General features: G+C 39.1%; 1 protein-coding gene across 2 annotated transcripts in view; it reads right to left on the reverse strand.

Moving 5' to 3' along the window:
* The window catches only part of Nyap2 (neuronal tyrosine-phosphorylated phosphoinositide-3-kinase adaptor 2), a 234911-nt gene that overhangs the window by 123796 nt on the left and 86860 nt on the right, over positions 1 to 24255 (reverse strand). Inside the window, exon 2 of one of the 2 annotated variants that reach the window (XM_059278551.1) lies at positions 11334 to 11635. In XM_059278551.1, the coding sequence (XP_059134534.1) occupies positions 11334 to 11635 (302 nt within the window). Of the gene's footprint in view, positions 1 to 11237; positions 11636 to 24255 lie in introns of both variants that reach the window. The other variant, XM_059278552.1, reaches the window with a different exon arrangement.

Consider the following 24255-nt stretch of genomic DNA (forward strand, 5'->3'; position numbering starts at 1 on the left):
GCCACACAGTGGTGGTATACACCTTTAATCCTAGCACTAGGAAGGCAGAGGCAGAGATCCCTCTGGATTTCTGTGAGTTCAGGGTCACACTGGGCTGGCTACATGAGATTAATTCAATCTAAAAGTGTAACAGAGCCAGGCAGTGGTGGCACACACCTTTAATCCCAGCACTAAGAAGGTTGAGACAGGAAGTGATATAGCTGGGCAGAGAAAGGCATATAAGGCAGGAAGAGACAGGAAGTCAAGCTTTCTGGCTGAGGACTCAGAGGCATTCAGTCTGAAGATTTGTGGAAACAGGATATCGGCCCTCTATTTCAGGCTAAAGAGTTGGTGAGGTAAGAGGTGGTGGCCGTAGCTTGCTCTGCTTCTCTGATCTTTCAGCTTTCACCTTGATATCTGGCTCCAGGTTTTTATTATAAGACCAGTTAGGATTCATGCAACAGTAAGGAGAGGTATATGGGACTGTTTGGAATGAAGGAAGACAATGTGAAAAAAATGATTTAATTATTTGACATCAAAAAAGAATATTTTAGCCGGGCGGTGGTGGCACATGCCTTTAATCCCAGCACTTGAGAGGCAGAGCCAGGCAGATCTCTGAGTTTAAGGCCAACCTGGTCTACCAAGTGAGTTCCAGGACAGGCACCAAAACAACATAAGAAACCTGTCTTGAAAAATAAACAAACAAAAAGATAATATTTTTAAATGATCTGAGACAACAACAATATGAAGAAGATAGTAGAAGACCATGAATGAAGTATCATGGAGAAATGTTTGTGAAACATGGAAAATCATAGCCTACAATGCTAAGGGGAAATAGCAAAGGGTAGGGATAGAGGATCACCACTGAGAAGGCACAATGAAGGTAAATTTGTGAAGCATGAAATTGGATGCAGTTATGTAACAGATAAGAGTTTGGGCAGTGGAGTAAGCATGCATAGAAAGTCTTTCCACATCCATCTGAGTAAGCAAGAAAGAAGAGATGCAGCACCAAAGTTAGATGAGACCTCCTGGTTAATCAGTTAACCCAGTCCTAATGAGTTGGAGAAGAAATGCACTCCTAACCATTAGAAAGATCCCATCCTATTACTGTAGACTGTAGACACAAGATTGAGGGCATTATTCATGCAATCAAATGGTAGTAGTGGTATTTCAGCACAAATGGTTTAAGAAGACATGGACAGGGCTTGGAAACATGGGAATTAGGCTAGGTTAACTCAGGAAATATGCCCGTGAAAGTACTGGCAGGCCCCAAAGCCGACTTCTAACAATGATGGTTTCAGTTCCTCTTACGACTTGGGACCAGATAGAAATCTGAAGGAATAGAGGAAAAGTGATGGGTTTGCAGAGATGACAGGTAAAAGAGGTGGATCTCAGTGAAAGATAGGAAACTATTAACTGTTATTTCTCCATTTTTTTCTTATGAAAATGATATTAATTAGCAATTCATTTGCTTTAGTGTAAATGCAAAGAAGATGTAAAGCCCCATTCGAGTCTAAGGAGAGAAAAATGCAGAGACCATGAGAAAAGTTAGATCTCTCTCTGTTCATTTCATGCTGCATGTTTCTGATCATCATTTAGCCATTATCAAGACCTGATAGTATGAGAAAGATAAGAGTGGGTTATGGGGGTGAGCATGATCATAGCACATTCTATAAATGGATTGAATTGAATTGTCAAAAACTAAAAATGGTGTAGTCACTGCAATTGAAAAGTCATATAACTTGAGATAACATACTCTCATATATATCATCAAAATGCTATTGGCAGGCACACATAGATCAGAAGTCACAGAGCATTGCTTACGAGAACCAATTCCAAAAATTCAGGAGTCTGGAGAAACCCATGGACCAAAGCAGTAGGGAGGACAGTTCCTCCATCAGAGCTGACGCTGGGCCAGCCTTACTCGGTCCATAGCCATCTAGTGTTTTTAGTGGGAAGTGACTGGTCAGGTTAGCATCCTTAGTCAAGAGATCCGACAGATGAGGGAAGTCTGCAGTGGGAACTCTCACAAGTTGATGCCTATGGAAACTACAATTGTAATAACTGAGCCATTTTCATCAATGTTCTCCTCTGTGTTCTAACTCTTAGCCTGGGAGATTCTGAACACAGAAATGTCTTCCACATAAATCTGAGGCCACAGTAAATGTTTTCAACTTCATACAATAAAATAGTCCAGCTGTTTTGCCACATGGATGATTTTTATGATATGGATAAAAGGAAGGGATTTGTTCAGCAGCTCTTTAACTTGTCTGGGCATTCTGTAGAATTGTGGTTTATTTATTGTATTCAAATTTGCTTTCCAAATATTGACTTTTAGTATCCAACAATTGGATAGTACATGGGAAAGCAATACACACCTACTATCCCTGTTTCACTGAGCTTTCAGGATTCTTTGCTACCTCTTAAGATCCCAACCACCAGAGGCATACACCTTGTATGATTTCCTCTCTAAGAAGCTGGGCTGTGACTATGATGGTACTTGATTAAGCCTATGATTAAGCTACAGGATATATAAAACGACAAAGGGATTTTCCAGTTGTAATAAAGGTTTTCAACAAGTTGACTGACTTAATCAACATTGAATAAATCTAGGTGGGCCTGTACTGTTCAGGTGAGATCTTTGAAAGGGCCAGGTCTTGGTTTTGGGAAACCTCAGTAAGTAAGATATTGATGACCTAAGTTTATATCCCCAGAGTCCACATAAAACCTAGTGCAGTGAAAAATGCTTTTGCAATTTGTATACTACTGTCCAACGGTGGTAGGCAGACATGGAAATCTTGGAAGCACACAAGTCAGGTAGCCTGGTGAACAGGAGAGATTCTTCCTCAAACAAGGAGAAAGTCAAAGATTGACACTCAAAGTTATCACTGGGCCTTCAGATGTGTACACTGGCATGTGCACAGCTATACTTATGCAGGCAGACATACAAATACACACATACACACACACACATAGTTACACACACCACAATATAAATGCACACACCACAATATACATACTTTAAAAAAATGACCAGATGTCTGAAAGAGAAGAATCAGCTTGTCTGGAACTTGTCTGTTCTCTTTGATGAAACAAGCTACTGTGTGTTCCAAAATTATATCGATATAACTTTTAACATAACATAAGCTTTGGCAGGAATCCTAAGCCTCAGAAGAAACCCAAAATTGTGTTGGTATCCTTAGTGACAGCCTTCAAGGATCCTGAAAAGACTTATGCAACTAATGTATACTTAAATAATAACAATGTGCTGTATTAAGCCACAATATTTGTGGTGATTTGTTCCCAGCAATAGAAAAGCCTAAAAAAAAATCCATCCCTAATCACAATAGATCCTCATTACAACTTTGGGCCTGTTGATGCATCAAGAAAGAATCTATTTGTTTCAAGAACACATATCCTGAGCCATTCTATGATTCTGGGCACTGGGAAAAGCTAGGCCAATCAGACCATGAATAAGGCAGCTAGTGTTTTGTATTAGAGCCCCAGCCATGGGCAAGAACAGAGAGAAACACACAATGCACAAAGATTTGACTTGCAAACTGTTTCATTCATGAGCCTCGGGGTTCATTTAGAGTGCAATCACACACAGTAGTTGTACAGACCCATCTCCATCTAAACAGTGCATGGTTGACAGATGGCTTTTACTCTAGGAAGCCAAGCAGCATGTGATTCTGCCAACCTGGAAAGAGAAATCCAGGAATGGAGGCCTTCCATAACAGCCTCACACTTTCCATACTTACTTAATGAACAGGAACTATCCCACGTTAACGGGATGGAGAACTCTCTGAAGGTTTCTTTGTGCTTTATTACTACAGGCTCAGTGGGGCTTAGTGCACATATTCGAAGCATTCTTGAAGGACAGGTGCTTATTGTTATGTGCATAGAAGCACCAAGAGGTCAGGGACAGTTATCCCAAGAAGTCCATCAAAAAGCCACAGCTGTATCCTTTGTAGGAGCAAACATCCTTGGGAATTCTATAGGTTTCCCACACATTTTTAGTTTTGGTTAACTCACTAATAATAGATGATAAATAGATAGATAGATAGATAGATAGATAGATAGATAGATAGATAGATAGGGGAAGATACTGAATTGGGAGGGCATGTGCTCAGAGGGAGACTAGAAGTTGGAGGAGAGAAATGGGGGGTGGTCTGTATAATCAAAATGCATTGTGTACAGGTATGAACTTCTCAGAACAAATAAAACAATTTTTAAACTGTTGGGGAAAGAGGAAACGATGAGTGTTAAAAACCACATAAAAAGCCTGTAAATCCAGACAGGGCTCAGCAGATACTCTGAAGGCTTAAGCATCCATATTTTATGAGACTCTACTATCTCATTTCCTCTCAAAGCTTAGCTGGGAAAGCCTAAGAAGTCTTGGTATTAACCAGTCTCTGCTAGTAACTTAGCTCATTCTGAGGGAGGAAGAGAAGCAAGGCCATGGAGCACCTAAGATGTGCCATATAGTAAGTCAGGCACTTCACAATTGCACTCAGCCTCATTCTTTCTGCCAAGTGTTAAGATGCCTACTTCTCTGTGGCTCATTAACAAGTCACAAATTTGGCTGGTTTAAAAAAGAATCAATATTATTTCTTAGCTCACACTGTTACAGACCAGAACCCTGGGGACATTCAGAAACCAAAAGGCTAAGCTGCCTGTTCAGAAACAGGGATCTTTTCATTGCTAGAATCCAAAGAGTAACAAACACATGGATTAAAATGTGTGAAACTATTTCTTTCCTATTAATTAAACAATTAACTGCAGAGAAAAACAAACAAACAAAAACAAAACAACAACAACAATAAAAACTTCTGTGACTGTCAAGGCAGGTTTTCCAGTATTCAGAATCCTTCCTTACATCATTACTTGCTCTGATCTGGAGCAAGTCAAAGAGTCTAAGATGAAGAATTAGACACAAGGTTAATTACAAGTAACAGGACTACTTCTGTCAGTCAAATCCCAAATACTACACAGTAGACACACTCAAAGTATTTACTGAATAAGTGGAGGTGTGAAAAATAACATTATGAAGAAGTCTAATTTTCCTTCTCTGACAGCCTTTATGAAGGGTTTTGTCTTGGTTTTTAAGACACTGACGTTAGACAGAAATTCTTATTTACTTGATTCTGGGTCAATGATACATTCCTGATAATTAGGGACAATTTGCAAACACTGCAAAAGGTATTCTCATTCCCATGTATGGGTCAAAATAAATAATTCCACACTGGGTGTGCAAGTCCATCCCTTTAATGCCAGCATTTGGAAGAAGATGAAAGGAAGGAGTGGGAGTTCAAAGCCATCTGTGGCTACACGGTGAACTCTAGGCCAGCCTGGGTTATATTAGACACTGAAAAATTAAATTAAATTAAAGGTAGGACTCTACCTAACATTTCTGAAAGAGGGCATCAGAAACTAGGATAATTGTACCAACTCAAATTTTTTTTTTTTGGTAAAGAAATAGTCATAAGGATGACATCATAAGTGAAACATTGAAAACAACCTGAAGAGAGAGGTCAAATGTGTGCTAGAGGGATTGAATTGCTTTAGGCAATGCTGTCTTTAAGTTGCTTAAAGTTAAAAATACATGTGTTTTATTTCTCATACTAAGCAATATATAATGACCTATTGATGAAAGCTTACTAAACCTGGGGAACATGTATTAACGCCTGAGTATTACTAATAGATTATCATACCAATTTTTACTTACATATTTTTAATACTCAAACATTTTTCAGACCTGGGGTTGGAGAGATGGATCAGCAGTTAAGAGTACTGGTACCTCTTGCAAAGGACTGAGGTTTCTTCCCAGCACCCACATGGCAACTCACAAGTATCTGTAACTCCAGATCCAGGTAATCCTCTGCTCTCTTCTGACCTCTGTGGCAATGAGCATGCAAATGCTACACACACACACACACACACACACACACACACACACACACACACACACATATGCAGGCAGAAAACTTATACACAAAAAACCCCAAAAATTGAATAAATAAAAATATTTACACTTGTCATGTTTATTGTGTAGGTTTTAATACGCATATGTTGTAGGATAGCTAAATTGAAATGATAAAAAGTGGATGACTTAACGTAGTTATGTTTTCGTGGTGAAAACATGAACTCTGGGCTAGAGAGATGGTTCAGTGGTTAAAAACAAATGCTACTCTTGCTAAGAATACAGGTTCAGGTCCTAGCACTCACAAATTCGCTCAAACCCATCCTTATCTCCAGTTCCAGGAGATTAAAAGCCCTCTTCTGGCCACTTATGACACTACACCAAGTGGTGTACATACATGCAAGTAAAGCACTCCTATATACAGATAAACTAATACTAAATAAATCTTGGAATAAATAACAAAAACAGTAATATCTGTTCTCTGTGGTGTGCACCATGATTGACTCAGTTACCATTAATTCGCAGTGAATCTCTTTAAGTGCTTACCCCATCTAATTTAAACTCGTATCCTTTGATTATATTCCCCCAACTCTATCTCCTGGTAACATTCTTTCTACTCAGCTTCTATGAGGTCCATTACAATGCACTCCAATATAAGTGAGATGCTATGGCACTTGTCTTTCTGTGCTTGATTTATTTCACTTAACATATTATCCTTCAGATTCCTCCATATTGCAGAAAAAAAGTTAATTAATGAAGAAAAAGTTCTGCTGTGTGGACAGACCCTATTTTCCTTATCCATTATCAGTTGCCAGACTTAGGCTGATTCCATAACTTGACAATTATGAATAATTATCCAGTAAAGGAGTACACAAAAAATGATTTTTACATGTATATCCTGTAGTGAGAATGCTAGCTCCCAGTGCAGTTTTATTTTCAAGTTTTAAGGAACTCCCATGTTGTTTTCCATAACATCTGCACCACTTAACATCACCACTAGCAGTGTACAAAATGTCCCCTTTCTCCACTTTCTTTTTTTTTTACCTTTCTAGAGCTTTATTGAGAGAGAGAGAGAGAGAGAGAGAGAGAGAGAGAGAGAGAGAGAGAGAAGACAGAAAGAGAGAAAACGGAAAGGGAAAAGGGGATTTCTCCTATCATGTTTTTATAGCAGCCGTTTATGTTCCATGGTGGAGAGTGGGTGAATGCATCTTCTCTTTTCCTTCCATATTTGTTTTGAATACCTGTGATGTGAGGACTACTAATGACATTTAATAGTGTATTAAACTTATATTTCTTTAGCAATTTATTTTTTTTTCAAGCACACAATTAGCATTGACACACCAGGTGTCATAAAGCTATGAGGGAGGAATAGCACCATCCTATTTTGGTACAGTGGATGTTATCTCAAAGTTTAAAAAGAAAAGTCTCATTTTGTTACTTGCTTCTTGACTCTGTGAGCAATCCCTTGACCATGCCAAGGCAGTGTTTCTCTGATTGTATTTAAGGAGGAATGGGTTCTTTAGAGCCAGGGTGATAACCAAGGTGAAGCTACACAGCTGCTTCTTTGGTTGAAAGACTCAGAAGAAGCAGGTTCTATTGCCTGTTGTTCTTTCTAAAGAACTCCTTTTTTTATAGTTTGATGATTGCCAGTTTATGTTAGCCACTGGTAAAATTTTAGAGGCATTACTATGGTAGAAGATCCTGTTTGGATAGCCAATGTATATTCAAATGTGATAGAACAAGTTTTAAATACCAAAGCTTACTCTTCCTCTTTTTTTTTGTGATGTGTGTGTGTGTGTGGGGGGGGTGTTCAAATTTCTTTCCTTTTCGTAATTCTGAAAGCTATTTTTGCTAACGTCCACTTCCTTTTACTTTTATCCACAGGGAAGTCATAATCCTCTCTTTAAATAGCAGCTGGTTACCATGGAAATCATTCTAATGCCCTCGAATCAATATTATGATTTTGCTGACATTTCAGGTAAAAAAGAAAAGACAGGCTAAGATGTATTTAAAAAAATCACATTTTCTTCTGTTATAATGTTGACAGAAAGGAGTTGGTAAAGAAAATATGAGCTCTGTAATAAACTCTAGCAAGCTCCTGATTATAAAGAACTGAGAATTCATAAAAGATCAATCTACATATTTAAATAATTTTGGATTTGAGTATGGACATATGTGCACGTACTCTTGGACTCAAGAGTTTTCTTCCCATCTCTGAAGTGGGCCCTGATTCAACCTTGTCCTTATTACTCTAATAACTTATTAGGAGACAGTTGGGTGCATATAGCTTTGCAATTGTTCTTTCTCATGAGCTCCAAAGAGAAAGGTAAATTTGCGTAGCAAGTGCTATTCTGCCATTTACTGGATCCGAACCATCATCCAGTTTATATAAGACCCTTATATACCCACACAGCTGAGGGCCCTCCAGTCCCTCCTGAGAGCTCCCTTCTGAAGAGAAATGTTGGATTTGGGTCTGCTAGTCCATAAGCCGCAGAGCCCAGCAAGTAATTTTTACAAATGACTAAGTTTTTACAAATTTAACTTAAGTCCTTGCCACAGAAACTGAGCCACATTCGCAGGTCTGCCTTCAAAAAACAAAAGCAATTATTAAAGGGCTACTGTCTGTTTAATGACTATCCCTGAAGAACCCTTGATAGTCAGTCAAGGTCCCTGAGAGAGAACAATGGCTTCCAGCAACTGGCCACTCAATACATTACAAGTGGATGAAGATGTGTTCCATTTTAAGGTAATTGACAGTCATCCTGGCATTGCTTCTAAGAGCAGGTGATCATGACTGCGCACCTAGTTTCAATCTCCATACTCTACTTTCCCTCCTCTTGTCAGGAAACTGAAGTGTGTATCCTTCACTCCTAAGATTTGGCTGTGTGGCAAGGCCTTGTGGCACAGCTCTTACCATTTCTGCAGCCTGAGTTATCTTGGAACTTTCTATGTAGCCCAGGCTTGTCTCCAACTTGGGACCTCCCTGTCTCAGTCTCCAAAGTGCTATGAGGGCAGCATGCCCCACTATGTCCACCTTTCCTTTCGTTTTTGAATCACTCTGGATTACATTCAGGATGCATCACTCAGAGATTCCTGTCTTGAATCTATAATTTTCTTTGGAAAACAACCTGATACAATCAGTTTTGTAGTTCTGAAACAGAAACAGAAGATAGTTCATTTTTGTAGTAGAAACAGAGGATTGTTGATTTTTGAACATAGGATCACACAAAATAAAGAGAAGGAAAGGCATTATGCTTAAGTATTTGATAAAATTTAAGAATAGTATTTAAAAATTTCAAAATTCCTATCCCCAGCTCTTATTAATAAAGAAATTAACATCTGTTGCTTCTAAAAGCATAAATGTGTTGTGCTACAAGGTGCAGGACACACTTATAGCTCAGTATCATGAGAAAGGGGGTCCAAATTCATGAGGAAAGGGGTCCAAATTCTAGGGGAATTCAGAAGGTAAGGAGAAATAAAGTCTTCTCAGAATGTAAAGAGACACTCTTCACACAGAGTCTTCTCAGAATGTAAAGAGACACTCTTGCACACACACACACACACACACACACACACACACACACACACACACACACACCCCAAATGCCCACTATTGTATATTTCTCTGTAGATAATAAATTGCAAGCTGTTTTTAAAATTACCAACAAAATAGATAATAAGTAAATCCTTGTGATGAATATTTCTCTCTGTAAAAGTAGTGTTTTCCTTAAAATTGGATGCCATGGAAATGAGTCACAATAAAACAATGAAAATACATACTGAAAATGCAGTGAGCACTCTATACTATGGTTTCCAGATCTCAAACTTACATGCACACATGGTATGTTTTTGCTAATGTACTGTAGGTGTGGACAAACAGAATATTAAAAAGGAAAACTGTCCTTTTAAAATTGAGGGATTAGTTCTATTTCCAGGTATTGATCTGCATTATTTATCCATTCACTGAGATTATATCTGGGCAGCAAGAAGGAGAAAGATGTGAGAAAAGTGAAGGGAGAGGTGCCATGTTACCACCAGGCATCTTATCTCTCAGACTACATGTGAACTCTTGGGCAAAGAGTCAGGCCAGAACCTTCATGAAGAACTGGAAATCTCTGCTGGTAAAGAATTGTAAGTTGAGAAAAAGATGACATGGCTTCCTCTCATTACAGACAGACCTGAAACATAGTACTCTCGGGCTCAGGGAAGCCTCAAACTCAGGGATGGGCAGGGTAGAAGAAAGACCACAGGGCTAGATAGAGATTTTCTGTTAACTCACCGCTGGCAGCATTGGAGATTGAGGCATGCCTCACAACTGACACACAAACATCCAGTTGCCTTGGAACAACAGACACAATACTTTGTTCCTCAAAACTAAAGTGCTGAAAACTTAAACCAGTGTGATGGTTTGGGGAGGTGGTGTATTTGGGAGGTAATAAGGACCCAAGGTCAGAGCCTTCACAGACAAGATTATTTAACTTTCTTACACTCAGTTCCATCTCATAGAAGGCAGGAATATCAGAAGACAAGATTCCAAAACCTTGAGGGGAGCTCTCTTCAGAGATCACATTGGCTCCTGAGCATTTCAGCAGAGCTGGAGAAATGAATTGCCACTCTTCATAAACCAGCCAGCCAATGGCAACTTGGACAACTGGGACAGCTGTGTCAAAGCTCACTTACAGCTCCACTTCGACTAAGGGGCTTTTGGGAAAAGCCCAAGTAAGCTATGAGCTTCTTTATTCTAGAAGACCTAACGGATTTGTGAGATATTAGGCTAATGTGACCCAATATATATTCATATACCCACAGTAGCTATGCTTGATTTGTGTATCTCATAACTGAGAGGGAAAAATAAACTACAAAGGAAGAAATAAAATTTATGAAGGAAGCAGAGACTGAAATACTTAGCTGATACAGATATGCAAGGAAGGAAATGATGTAAAAAAAATGGTTATTTCTGAAAGGTATGACCATAAATTTTTCTTCATATATTTCTCACATTAAAATCTCCCTCATAAAATGTTCTAACGATCACCTAACAAGTCTTTTAATTATGTAAATAGCAAATCAATGCAAGTAGGAGAATATAAATAGTAGATATACTTCTAGGCAAAAATAATTTTTGAATGATTCAAAGCCTTAAAGGGGCCATAAAGCTTACACATCACCTTGTCCACTTTTGTTTTGTTGTACTAGGGCTGAACTTGTGACTTCCCACTTGCTACGGAAAGCACTCTGCTACCCAATCACATCACCTCTACTATCTGGCTTTTCTGGCTGAGCACGTTAAGTACGATTGGGTGTTATTTGACAACACACCATAAATGCCTCCTACCCTTGATATTTCTTTCCTGGGACCCAGCAGAAGGAAACAGGTTCCCAGAAGCTGACGCCCTTGGAGATGACTGGGAAGTGGGCACCGTGAGTTTACCTTCCGCCCTCTCCAGAGGTCTCCCACTTTTACTGGCTGCAGCGCTGTTGACTGTCTCCGATGAGGTGCTGAGCTTGGTGCTGGGGTCTCGCTTGGGCTTGGGAGGTGGCTGTCTCCGGGATCCACAGCTGCTGTCATCCTCAGTGCCCCCGACGGAGTGCAGGGACTGAGACCTCACGGTGAAACCACTGGAGCAGGGATGCGGGAGTCTGTCCTGAGGGGCAGGCATCGTCATGAACCCCATGCGGAAGTGCTTGCCTGCGTAGCTGGCGTCCTGGCTTCGCCCTACTTCTCCCCCTATGCTGTAAGAGAAAGCAGAGACCACCTGTGAGGAGAAAAGTAGCCGGGATAGACGCTAAAGCATAGATACCACCAGCCTGTTCGTGAGAGGTGAAAATTCTCACTGGTGAAGAAGTACACCATTTTACAAGGGGGTGACCTTCAGACCAGTCTTCATTGGTATGAAAGCAGTCTTATACTTTTAAGTCAAATTCTGAAAGTTAAAACCAAAACATGTTTATTAGAGTCAGAAAGTTTAACATGTCTACCAGTACCTTCACCTCCCAATGAACCTATTATCCTAAGGGAGAAAATCTTGCATAACAGACTTTATCTTCAACCACTCTTTTTTTTTTTTTTTTAAAGGACTTAGAGGTGAATCTTGTCCCGTGACCTGAAAAGTAGACAAATATTTGGTGACCGTATTCCCTGGACCAGCTCCTGTTAGGTGACTGGATGCCATTTTTTTCGAAAACCGTCCCTAATTGCCTGTTTCACACGTTGACAAAAATATCATAAAGTCAGAGCAGGAAAGGTTCTGTTAATAAAGAGAGAATGAAAATGGGAAAGGGAAAGGCTGAGGAGGACCAACAAGGCAGTAGGAAGGGAGAGAGAACAAGAGAGGGGAAAAGGAAGATAGATTGGGTGAAGGGAGAAGACGAGGACCGAAACCTGGAGAGAGACGAGAAGAAGTGAGTGTGGGAGGGAAGAAGGGAAAGGAGGAAGGAAGAAAGGAGGAAAAGCTTAGAAGGCAGACAGGAAGAAAACTCTATAGAGGAAGACAGAGGTGGACAAGCACGCTGGAAGAAGGGGAGAAGAAACACATTTCAAGCTGATGACTGAATTGTCTGGCCTTTTGTTTTCTGGAACCATCCCCACCCCAGGATGTTACAGACAAGCAGCAATCTCCACTTCACGGAGTAGGAGCACTTAACAAAGTATAAAAAGACCCGATCCTGATATGACTCTACGGCCTAAGTACTGAGGGTGTGAAATCTCTCCAAATTTAATATTTCTCGGGTTTCACGTGGAAAAAATATGAAGATTTAGAGAGATGTAGTTTGAAGTTCAGTTAATCACAGAGGAAAGACTTCTTGGTATCTCTTTCCATACTGTACATAATGGTGACTCTTTATGAAGAAAACATCATGAATATGTATGTGAACTTTTAGAAGAGAGATTTTTTCCTAGAGCTTTCTCTGTCTATCAAGCTCATTCACTAAAAGGAAAAGCTAAAAGAAAAATCATGTATAAAATATTTGCATTTCACTGAAATGTGTGAATTGTGAAAAGAAACTCAGTGTACGAATTTTGTAAGCTTGTTTTGTCTGCCTTTCTAGTATATAGATTTATTTAGAAATATTAAACCTTGATTTTTATCTTAATTTCCTTAAATGGTGCAGTTCAAAGTAAGATTAGAATTCTATTTACCATATCTTTCATAGCATTATGATACTCATCATAATTTTAAGTTTTCAGGCTGGGGAATGTGTCTCCATAATAGAGCACTTCTTTTACATATATGAGGCCCTAGGTTCAATTTCAAACACCAATAAATAAGTAAAAAATGAATAAATTAATGAATAAATGAGTAAATAAATTTTGAAAATTAAATTCAATTGGAATAATAATGGGAAATGAAATGTTTTCCATCTTCAACTAGGGCGGTGATTCTTAACCTTACTAATGTTGTGATTCTTTAATATGGTTCTTCATGTTGTAGTGATCTCCACCATAAAATTGTTTTCAGTGCAACTTCATAACTGTAGTTTTGCTACTGTCATGAATCGTAATATAAATATCTGATATGCTACCCCAAAGGGTCGTGACTCACAGGTAGAGAACTGATGAACTTGAGATTTATGAGAATTACATGTATGTTGTGGTTTGGAAAGCCAGAAGAACTAACAAGATCCTTAGAGTTTGATTCTGACACTTACAACAATAATTTGCTACTCCAACATAAATCTTATTTCTGTCACTTTTTTTGCTTAATATCTTGAGTTAATGTTTAGTAACACAGATGGCAATGATAAAGCAGGGCAATGGACATGCAAGACTCAGGTGGCCTCAGCAGGTCAATTAAGTGATTTTTATATAGGGACAGGAAGCATCCTGTTTAATGTTTCTGCACATTTTAATTTCCGTGTTTGTTTCAAGACCATCAATCAAGACACAAATGAGAAGCTTTTTCAGATTGTTTTGTGAAAAAAAAAATTAAGAATTTCTGGGAAAATGGGCTTAGTGGTGGGGAGAGGAGTCTTGAGCATCTGGGAAGATTTCACTCTGCGATGACATGTCTTTGATGTTCCCCACAGAAGATGAGATATTTGATTTCATCTAACTTTGCCTTAAATTATTTTCATCTGCATGTTTCTTCCTCATTTCCGTTGTGTCACTGAACAGAAGCTGCTTTAAAGATTTATTTAGACAGCTGCCTCTTTGCCAGGAACATACTCACCTAGGGAGATCTATGCATGTGTTAATGCACACAGGCATTTATGAGACAGTTACTAGAAATAATTGTATCAGCAATTTATCTGTTACCTTTGACCTAAATAGAGCCTGCACCTTTTTCCCAGACAGATAATTAGCTCTGCTGCTCAGTGTCAGGATTATCTATTTATCAGCACAAAACAATTTTGGTTAATGCTGCTTTTCACAGTAACGCTTCTTCCAAGTGAAATGCAATGTGTGCTTCAAACAATAGCAAGTATAAAGATGCAAGTTTAGTTCCACCTGGCAGTGAATACATAATGAAAACATGTAGCTAAGAGCAAGCTACATGTGCTTAGGCCTTTGTTTGAGTCAAGGTTAAGGACAAGTGGTAAGGATAATGACACAGCTGATCACAAGAGATTTAGAAGGGTGTTTAGTCCAAAGCACACTGAAGATCATGGAATGAGGCATATAACCAGTTTCTGAATCTGCTGAATATCTGTGGGTTTTTATTAAAAACATGACAATTGCAAGATATCCCATCCTAAAGGTAACAGTAGAACCACATCTGCTGTATCAGTGTCTGTCAATATGAACTGTGAATTTGGGCCTTTAGAACTTCATCTATTTATTTCTAATGTTGTCAACCCAGAAGCCCAAAGAGGAGGTATCCATCACTGAGAATAGCTGTTACAGAGAGTCCAAAGAAATGAATGCAAATCAAAATGCCACAGACTTATTAGGCAGATCTATTTAGGTCATCATGAAGTAGCAATGGTTCATTAGCTGTAGCTCTAGTTCACAGTCTGTCTTCATTCTATGACCAGCCCCTATTGAGTCATGATGGTCTTCTGATGTAGAGTGATCGTGACTAAAACTCAGTGACCCCTAAGACTGCTGTTCATATGTGGTGTGTAATATTTTGTTTACATTCTGCTAATTACGACAAGGGATATATTCTGTCACCAGAAGATGCTGCAAGTGATATTGTAGTATGTGGGTATGCATGCACCTCTTATACGTAGAAGATTAAATATTTCATGTGATAGCTACAGTAGTGTGTGGTTGAGATCTTACTTGATGAGAGAACTTAAAATGATGGGTAAAGTCAGTTGAGGAAATAACCACTGCTCCACTAGAAGACTTTGTGTTTCCAGTTTGCTGTTGATAGGCTGTGCTCTCAAAAACAGATATATCTTAGAAATGCAATTCCCAATTCAACTGTGTTGGGAAGTAGAGCCCGATAATAGGTAGTTCATAAGAAAGGCTCTATTTGTATGAAAGGATTTATGCTGATTATGAATGGGCTGGAGTTTTGCATTTTAACATCTTATATTCTTTTTTCCCATGATGCCTTAGACCAAGTTATAATGAAACTAGGAAGCCATCATCATATGCAGCCCTTTGATCTTGGACTTTCCAGCCTTTACAACAGTGAGCCAGTCAGTGTGAGGTCCAGCATTAGCAGGAGACTCTGTCTCAAAAAAAAAAAAAAAAGTAAATGAAATAAAAAGAAAGGAAGGAAGGACGAATAAAAGAAAGAAAGATGCAGATTGATAGAAAAGGACACTAGATACTGACATCTGGCCTTCACAAATGCAAGCAGAGATGAGTCCACATACATATATACCACACAAATAAAAGGAGCATCTTCATAGTGGGCAAAACCACTGACCTTGGCCATTAGGTACAGAGAGGATGATGGCTTTTTCAACCAAGCAAAGAAAAATATATTTGGAACACAGGGGACAAATAGCATTGGGTATTTCTCAGAGTTTTGGTTGTGAGCCTTTTCCTTTAACTGCGGAGCCATCTCTCCAGCACTTTGGGGTATCACTTGATACTCCCTTGCTCACTTGTGACTTTGAGATGTCACATACAGAAAACTTGGTTCATGGAGGTTGCAGTCACAAGAAGTTCCAACTTCTCATGAAAGAGACTAATCTTGTGACCACCAAGGCCAACAAATGTGTTCACAAGGGTCCGGTTAATTAATGACTATGCCCAAGGGGTTTGCTGATTTTAAGTTTCAGCCTCCATACTAGCTACAGTGATTGTGGCCATACTTTATTGCACTGAGTGTATCCTTCTTGATTTCCTCTCAGGAGGAGTCAGATGGAAATCAGTAAAGTACTGAGGAGTCATTTTAGCTTCATCTTGGGGACAACATGTGGCAGCTTGGCAGGTGTGCAGCTCAGCTATGCTTCAAGAGAAAATCTTAGAGGCGAGCAGCTAACTTCTAGCATCCAGCTATAATCTTCAAAACATACCGACATGCGAGGTGTGAGAGCTTGCCTCTGCCCCATATGGGGAAATCTTCATCTCTGGGTTCCCCTAGCTACAACATAGTCTCAGGCTCTTGCTGTCCAGTTGTCTCTCCTTCACATTCTCCTTTTGTAGATAACAGAACAGTACCAAGGCTGACTTTGCCTCACCACCCCTGTATCTCCTTCTTCATCTCCCTCAGGCTGGCTCCTCAGTAAAACTCAGTGTCTGCTTCCTTGGAACTGTGACCTGGTATATGACATAGTGAAGCCAAACCTTCTTCAGACCAGAAGGTTTTACACAAAACTTTACAAAATTAGCATATTGTGAAAAAAGACAGTTGGGAAAGAAGAAGGCTGGGGACATCTCTGCCTCCACTAAATCAGGCCAATGACAGAAGCACAGAGACACTCCAGAGTGTCCAAAGGTGACCTATAGCTTGTTATTAAAAAATTAAAAAGAAATAAAGACTTTGATCGATTTAACTTTTGCTGCATTAGAGATTAAATGTAGGGCTTTGTGTATGCAAAGTCAGCACTCTACCAATAAGTAGACGCTCCAGCCCTCATTATAATATCCTTGGGTGGATATTTTAAATGCTAATGATACATATGACATATGAAGTCATATATAGAACCACAAGTAACAGAGCTTGTGCAGAAAGGCACAAACTGGACGGATGAGCCCCGAAGTCTGCACACTGTGACATAAAACCTCTGTTACTTTGTACAGCATTAATATTAGAGCCAGTAAATGTTCTGTGTGCTGATCCTCTTCTTTCTCAGAAGTGTATCTTTCCCTAATAACCTGTTTCTACTTCTGATGCAACTGTGTGACTCTGTTCAGTTTCTCACTTGGGGACAAGAACCTGAAAACCCTCTGAGAGATCTGCTGAACCTCAATGTCACCATTATTATTGCAACCTATGGAACTCAGAAACCAAACTAGCAACAACGAGAAAGCCTAAAAACAGATGCGAGGCTCAGAAAGAAGAAATGCTTGTGCAAATAGGTCACTCCCCTGTTTCAGACTGAACATAGAAATGATGTTGGGAGTGTGAAGATCCAGTTCTACTGTAGGACTTCTTGGCTCCAAGTGAAAGCTACGTGGGCTGAAGAAAAAAGTCATTTGCAATAAGACTCCAGCACTCAAGATAGACTAAGCCTGACACATCTTATGTTATAAAAATAAAAAACAAGTTTCATAATCTTGAATTTAAACAAGTCTGTTTCTTCTCACACAGTGGAAGTAAGGCAGCAGGAACAAGTAGTTGTCTTTAGTCAGTATGACCACTATGAAACATGGAGAATAAAGTGTGGCTTTATTTATAAAGGGTAATGGATTTTTCTAGAAATGATTGGTCACATACTTTTAAACTTTTACCCCATAACAGTTCATTTTAATTGTCAACTTGACAGGACTGATAATCACCATGGAAATAAATCTCTGGGCATGTCTGTGAGGGAGTGTTTCTTGGCTATGTTGATTGACGTGAGAAGTCCCACCCTAACATGTGGGCAACACCATTCCTTGGGTTGGACTTCCCAGATGAATAGAAAGGAGACAGAGCTGGGCAGCAGCATTCAAATATCTGCTCTCTGTAGGATAAATCTTAAAAGGTCATATTAAATTTAAGAAAACTCAGGAGCCAGGTATTGGGGTGAATTCTGAAAAATCAGAGAAACAGAACAAGCCACAGCTAACCTCACCTTGCCAACTGCTCAGCTGATCCTGTTTCCTCAAACTGGAAGCCTCTGAGTCCTCATCTGAGTAGATCTCAGCTGAACTGCTGCTAAAAGATCTAAAAGCTTAACCAGGCTCTAGTTCCTAGTTCTCACACCTTATATATTTTTCTGCTTCCTGCCATCACTTCCTGGGATTAAAGGTGTGTGTCATTAATTATGCCTAGCTGTTTCCAGTGTGGCCTTGAACTCACAGATATCTGAATCATCTCTGCCTCCCAAGTGATAGGATTAAAGGTGTGTGTGCCACCATTTTCTGGCTTCTATGTCTCTCTAGTGGCTGTTCTGTTCTCTGAACCCAGATAAGTTTATTAGGGTGCACAATCTATTGGGGGACACAATATCACCACAGCTCCCTATCCAGAGACACAACGTGACCAGCTGTCCCATGCTACTGCCACCATGACCATGACTTCTCCATCATGCACCATACCCTGGAATTATGAGCCAAAATAAACCCTTACCCCCTTAAGTTGCCAAGTATTTTCTTACATTAATATGATAAGTGACTAACACACACAATGAAGGAGCTATTGGCTGATTGACAGGCCTGGACATTTGAGCAATATACAGATATACATAAACACACACACGTATATTATGTGTGTGTATTCATTATATACCCTAAGGTATCTCATTCAGTAACTGAATATCTTTAGGTTCTGATTTTTTACAGCCACTTCTTAAAATTTATTAAATACTAGTATTTGTTCTCATCATCTATGCCTGAGTGCACCTATGAAGTACGCATGGCGTAAATTTGATATGTGGTCCATAGTCTATCATTTTAGCTTTAAAGTACTTTCTTTTAAGCCCCATCCTACTGAATTTTCTTAATAAGATCATCACTTGTGGTGAATCCACATGTGTAAAGTGTGGCATATGGTACCACAGAACCTCAAAAAAAATCTATCATGCAAAGAAAATCAAAACAAAGTCTTATATTTAACTGCAAGTAGCAAGACAGTCTAGGTAAATAGAGCCCTTCTGTGCAGAACATTTTCAAATGCTAGCTTCATTTTCTCAAAGCACTTGTTGACAGGATTGAAAAGGAAACTTGAGAAACAAAAGCTATAAAGATGTTCTGATACACAGATCACCAAAATGCTCATCTGCCTGCCTATCCTGAAAACTATGTTTGAGAAAGGCTGATTTTCAGAGAGAAACAAACTCTTGGGAAAGGTGAGTTCCTGAGATCAGATGTCAGCTTTAAAAGTGACAAGGGTATGGCTTCTGTGTAAAATAATTTTGAAGCAAAATTACCAGTATTTTGCAAAAAAGACTGTTTTAGTAACACCTGGGGGGAAAAAAGAAATGAAAAGAAAATGAATCCTAGTCTCTGTGTACATTAAGTCTGTCTAGAAAACCAGTAAGCAAGCAGAAGGGATAGTTAGGTTTTCGCTTACTTTAGAAGATGCTTTTTTTCAGTGATTCTGTAGAGCTAGGCTTAGAAATCCATTTCTGATACTGATTTTGAATCTAACACCTTAGGCACTGGGACATTCTTTTCTAGGTGTGTGTCTTGTAACAGTGCTAGGACATTTCCAGCCATAAAATAAGTGAACACATTTGAAGGAAAGAAGCAACAACTATAAGACACAAGTTTACCTGGTGGGCAAGTTGATCCCTGTCCTAGTTCACAATGGGTTTTTCCATATTTGCTATTTTACTGTGAATGAATCACGAATGCTAAGGTGCCAACCCTCTGATTTCATTCAGGAAAAGAATGCCTAGAGGGTCTATATTGGATGAATTCTTCCTCTTGCCTTCCCCGTGTATGCACAAGTGTAAAGACTGACTCCTGCTTTCTTCTGAGACACTGCCCATCCCCCTCAAATAGGGGACACCTGATTGAGAGAACTGGGCCTCTTTTCGGTGTGATCCACAGATACACTGGTCCATGTTTAGGAAAATTGGGCATGGAAAGAGCCATGAGTCTAATACATGATGTATGGATTAGTAATGCCTCAAACCAAAGTCAGACAAAACAGGAATAATTATTTATGTCTGCCTCAATGTCTGACACCTGATAACTGTAAAAACTCATATTTGCACAATCAGTGTGGCCAGTCAGGACTGGTGAGTATGGGGGCTGTTCCCAGTCCCTCATTTATAGCTTTGTGAAAAACTCTTCTCATTCATGGCTGCAGTAACTAGATGTTTAGTCTCTTTTCCTGTTGCCAAGATATAAGACTGTGAGGAAAGGAACTTCAGGGAGAAAGGATTTATTCTGTCTCATAACTCAAAGTAGGGCCCATTATCCTGGAGGAGTTAAGGGACTATGAGATTGAAGCTCTTATCTGTAATCAGGAAGCAGAGAAAAATGAATGCACATTCAGGAACTCCACAGGGAATGGCAAGACCCACAGTGAGTGAGTCTTCCTACCACAGTCAATACGATATGGACAACACCAAAGGCATGCCCAGAAGCTACCTCCTAGGGGATCCCAGATTTCATGAAGTTTACAACTACAATTAGCCATCTCACGAGTAAATCATTGCTCAATGAAGAGAAAACAAACAACACAGGGAAGTCGACTTAAGAAATAGCCAAGTGGCGGGCTTCTAGAGTTAGCATATGCCATTCATTTAGAGGATTAGTATTTTCCCTTAGGTCAGGTTGTTAGTAGAGCTTCTAGATACCATGACTGCTCTAGGAATTGTCAAATGCTTATCTTGGGCAAATCATGGTGAACCCCAATCACTGTGTTAGAAGTTATAGCCTTCTTTTTGAATATGGAAGGGAATTAGCAGGATCCTGTATTGCAGCACTCTACAGACCCTGAATCTAGCTATGCTGGAAGCTAGATCAAACCCAAGACTCTTCAGATATGTCAACTGCTAAATTTTATTTTGTTGGAGCAATCATGTTGAAGTTTTATAACAGCTATGTTACAAAAAAGTCCTAACTGAATGAAGATGATGTTCTCCACAGACTTGTCACTAAGGGAAGACTGATAACTTGACAGAAAAGGCAACTGGTGTCATGAAAGGGCAAGAATGAGAAGAAGCAGAAAAACAAAACAGCCTACTAATGTATTGTCCAGAAGCATTCTTGTTATTATATTTAACACTATGCATAGAAATAATTAACTACCTGGTACATTTGCCTTGTATGTATTTTTTACATCACACAGTCTACTTTGATGTGGAAACTTGGATCCTGTAAAATTAAGCTGTGTTCATATTTTCTTCCAAATTACTCACTCACCATTACCCATAACATCTTTCCTGAGCCCCACTTGCTCATTCAAAGCCATAATCCGTGGCTTTCTTGCCTTAGGCTCAAACATTCATTTTCAGCACTTCATATCCTCTATGATATCTGTTTTCTGCTTGTTTACTTCTAATATCTTCACTCTGCTAGGTTCTTTTCCAGACATCAATTTCCTGTGTCTGGCTGTTTGTTGGTGCTTCTTGGATGCTTAAGTCAGGTGTTAAAATGTGGTTTTTATATAATCTTTTATTAACTTTGTAATAAACTATTACAGAAATGATAAGATAAATCAAGGGAAAAAAACAAAACAGAAAAATTGTCACAAAGATAGAAAACTGTTTCCATAGCTCCAGGTGTTATATTTAACATTATTACGCATTAAATTTCTTGCTCCTTGTTGGGATATTTCAACTACATCCAAAAAATTTGTACCTTAGAAAGAAAAAGAAGCATGCAATTAGCTGTCTATTCAATAATTACTTAAATTTAGGTAAGAGGTGTGTTTTTTTCAACTCTCAACTATTAGTGTTTATATAATGGTCAAATACTTTTCATGATTGTTATAATAAATTTAAATGGCACAAGGCAATTATAAGGTACCTTCCAAGGTAACTGATATAGGTGATATAGAATGAATGCTATGTCCAATCTCAATCTACCAAAATTCGTAATATGATGCTAACCTTCAAACTGAAGGCATTTGGAAGTGATAAATGGGAGATAACTAGCAGAATCTCTAATGTGAAATTAATGTCCTTATTAAAGAGAACTTGAATGGCTATCCCTCAATGCTTCTGCCATGTGAACATATACCAATACACGGGCTTTCTGTGGACTAAGATGCAGGATGTCTGTTGACCAGGAAGCAGGATCTCTGTGGACCAAGATTTCTATGGAACAGGAAATAGGACCTCTTTGGACCAGGAAGTAGGACCTCTGTGGACCAGGAAGCAGAACCTCTGTCCACCAGAAAGGAAGCTCTCTCTGTGAACCAGGAAGCAGGATCTTTGTGAACCAGGAAACAGCACTTCTGTGGACCAGGAAGCAGGCCTTCTCTGTGATCCAGGAAGCTCCTTGTGAACACTGAATCTACTAGAGGCATGATGTTGGGTTTCCAGCCTTCAGCATTGTGCAAAATAAATCTGTTCATAAGCCACCGCATCCTGGCACTCTTTTCTTTCCTCCTCCCCTTTCTCTTCTTTCTTTGTTCCTCCCTTCCTTCCTCTCTTCTTTCCTTTCTTCCTTCCTTCCTTCCTTCCTTCCTTCCTTCCTTCCTTCCTTTCTTTCCTCCTTCCTCTCTTTTCCTTAGTACCCTAAGAAGACTAAGAGTCTATGCATATATTACGTAAGTCTTTGAAATTTCCTTTTACTCGTTCTGAATTTCTAAAGAGGCAGGCCTGTGATACGGTTCTTATTAAGGGCAGAGCAAATTCCACTGATCGTCTTTAGGACTTACTTAATACATGACAAGTACTTTTAAGATTAACATATGTAATTACCTATGGCATTTTAGAATCTAAAATTAAAACATTACTTATTTTAATACACAAATAAGATCTCCATGCTCCTTAAAGTGCTGTGGCTTGAAGAAGAGAAGGTACATGGAAAATAAGTTATGGGATTCTGACTCAGTTTAAATGTAGTTTACACAAGTTCATACAATGGGAGATCTTTTCCAACAATTCAACCCAAAATGAGGAAGTTCTGAAAAATGTTATTTTATTTGTGTCATGAAAACCAACATAAACTTTGAATATGGTTTGAGAACCTGCCAACTTTCTAGAAATAAGCTTAGCTAGCCATATGTAGCTTTTTTTTTCCATTCTAGAAGTAGAAACTAGAAAGAGAACGTTAATGTAATAGCCTTGAGCTTCCTCTGCAGAAAGGAATAATTTAAGACACATTTAAAGGGCTACAATGATTGGTTAGACTTTCTAGAGTGTAATTTTTAATCAGATGGGACATCTCCATTAGGGAACTTATTTCAGTTGTTTACTATTTACTAAAGTAAATAAAAATCCACGTTACTTTTGGCTAAACAAAGATGATTGGTCAATAAGCTCAGGGAATAACAGACTATAGAACCAGCATGAACTCAGCATCATGTGGCCAGGCATATTCTTAGAGGAAGCACCATGTACAAAACAAGCAAGCCTTTCTGCCTTAACCACCACTGAGGATTCAGGAAATGCCATGACAGGAAGTGGCTTTTTAACTCATGCAGAACATGAATGAGACTTCATCAGATGAAGGCATTGGGTGCTGACACATGGAATCAAGAGAGCTTGAGAAACGTGACAGGGCTAGCTAGTCAGGCATGGGACCTTGTTGCCTTTTAGTATTGCTGGCACAGAGCTTGGCTCAAGTGGACAATCATTAAATATACACTAAATGGATGAATGAGTATGTACATAGTTTGGAATAGTTAAGAACAACTCACATGAGTCTTAGCAATGAGCTATTTGTTGTTTTTACATAACAATATTCTTCATTCCTCACTTTCTTTCATATTTCATTTTCTCCAGTAATGATGGAAAAGAGGGGGGGTGTCTTTGAATGCTCATGTACTGTTCATCTGTTATTAGTACCAGTGACTTAAATGCAGATCTCAGGATAATCTCTTCCTCCTCATCCCTCTTGACCTGCTTTGGGCTTACAGCTATCATCATTTCTAGGCAAAATTAATGTCATTGCCTCTTAGCTGATCTTCCACATCAGTGATGCCAGCCTCATGCTTGCAAATGCAAATTTGCTCATGTCCCTCTAAATAAGAAGCCTTGGAGAACTTTTCTGTTTCTTTGGCCTAAAATTTCACATTCTTCTGTTTTATTTGAGGCCTTTTAAGACCTGGATCCTCTGTAGCTAAGCCATCTTTCCCCCATCTTGACTCTAAGAATCTTCTAACTCTAAGAACTCTACCACTGCTCCAGATGGTGATAGAAAGAACACCCAGGCTCAACCAGCTGTCAAAAGTGTTGAG

This window comes from Peromyscus eremicus, chromosome 13 (assembly GCF_949786415.1).
Source record: "Peromyscus eremicus chromosome 13, PerEre_H2_v1, whole genome shotgun sequence".
In the NCBI taxonomy this organism is placed as follows: Eukaryota; Metazoa; Chordata; class Mammalia; order Rodentia; family Cricetidae; genus Peromyscus; species Peromyscus eremicus.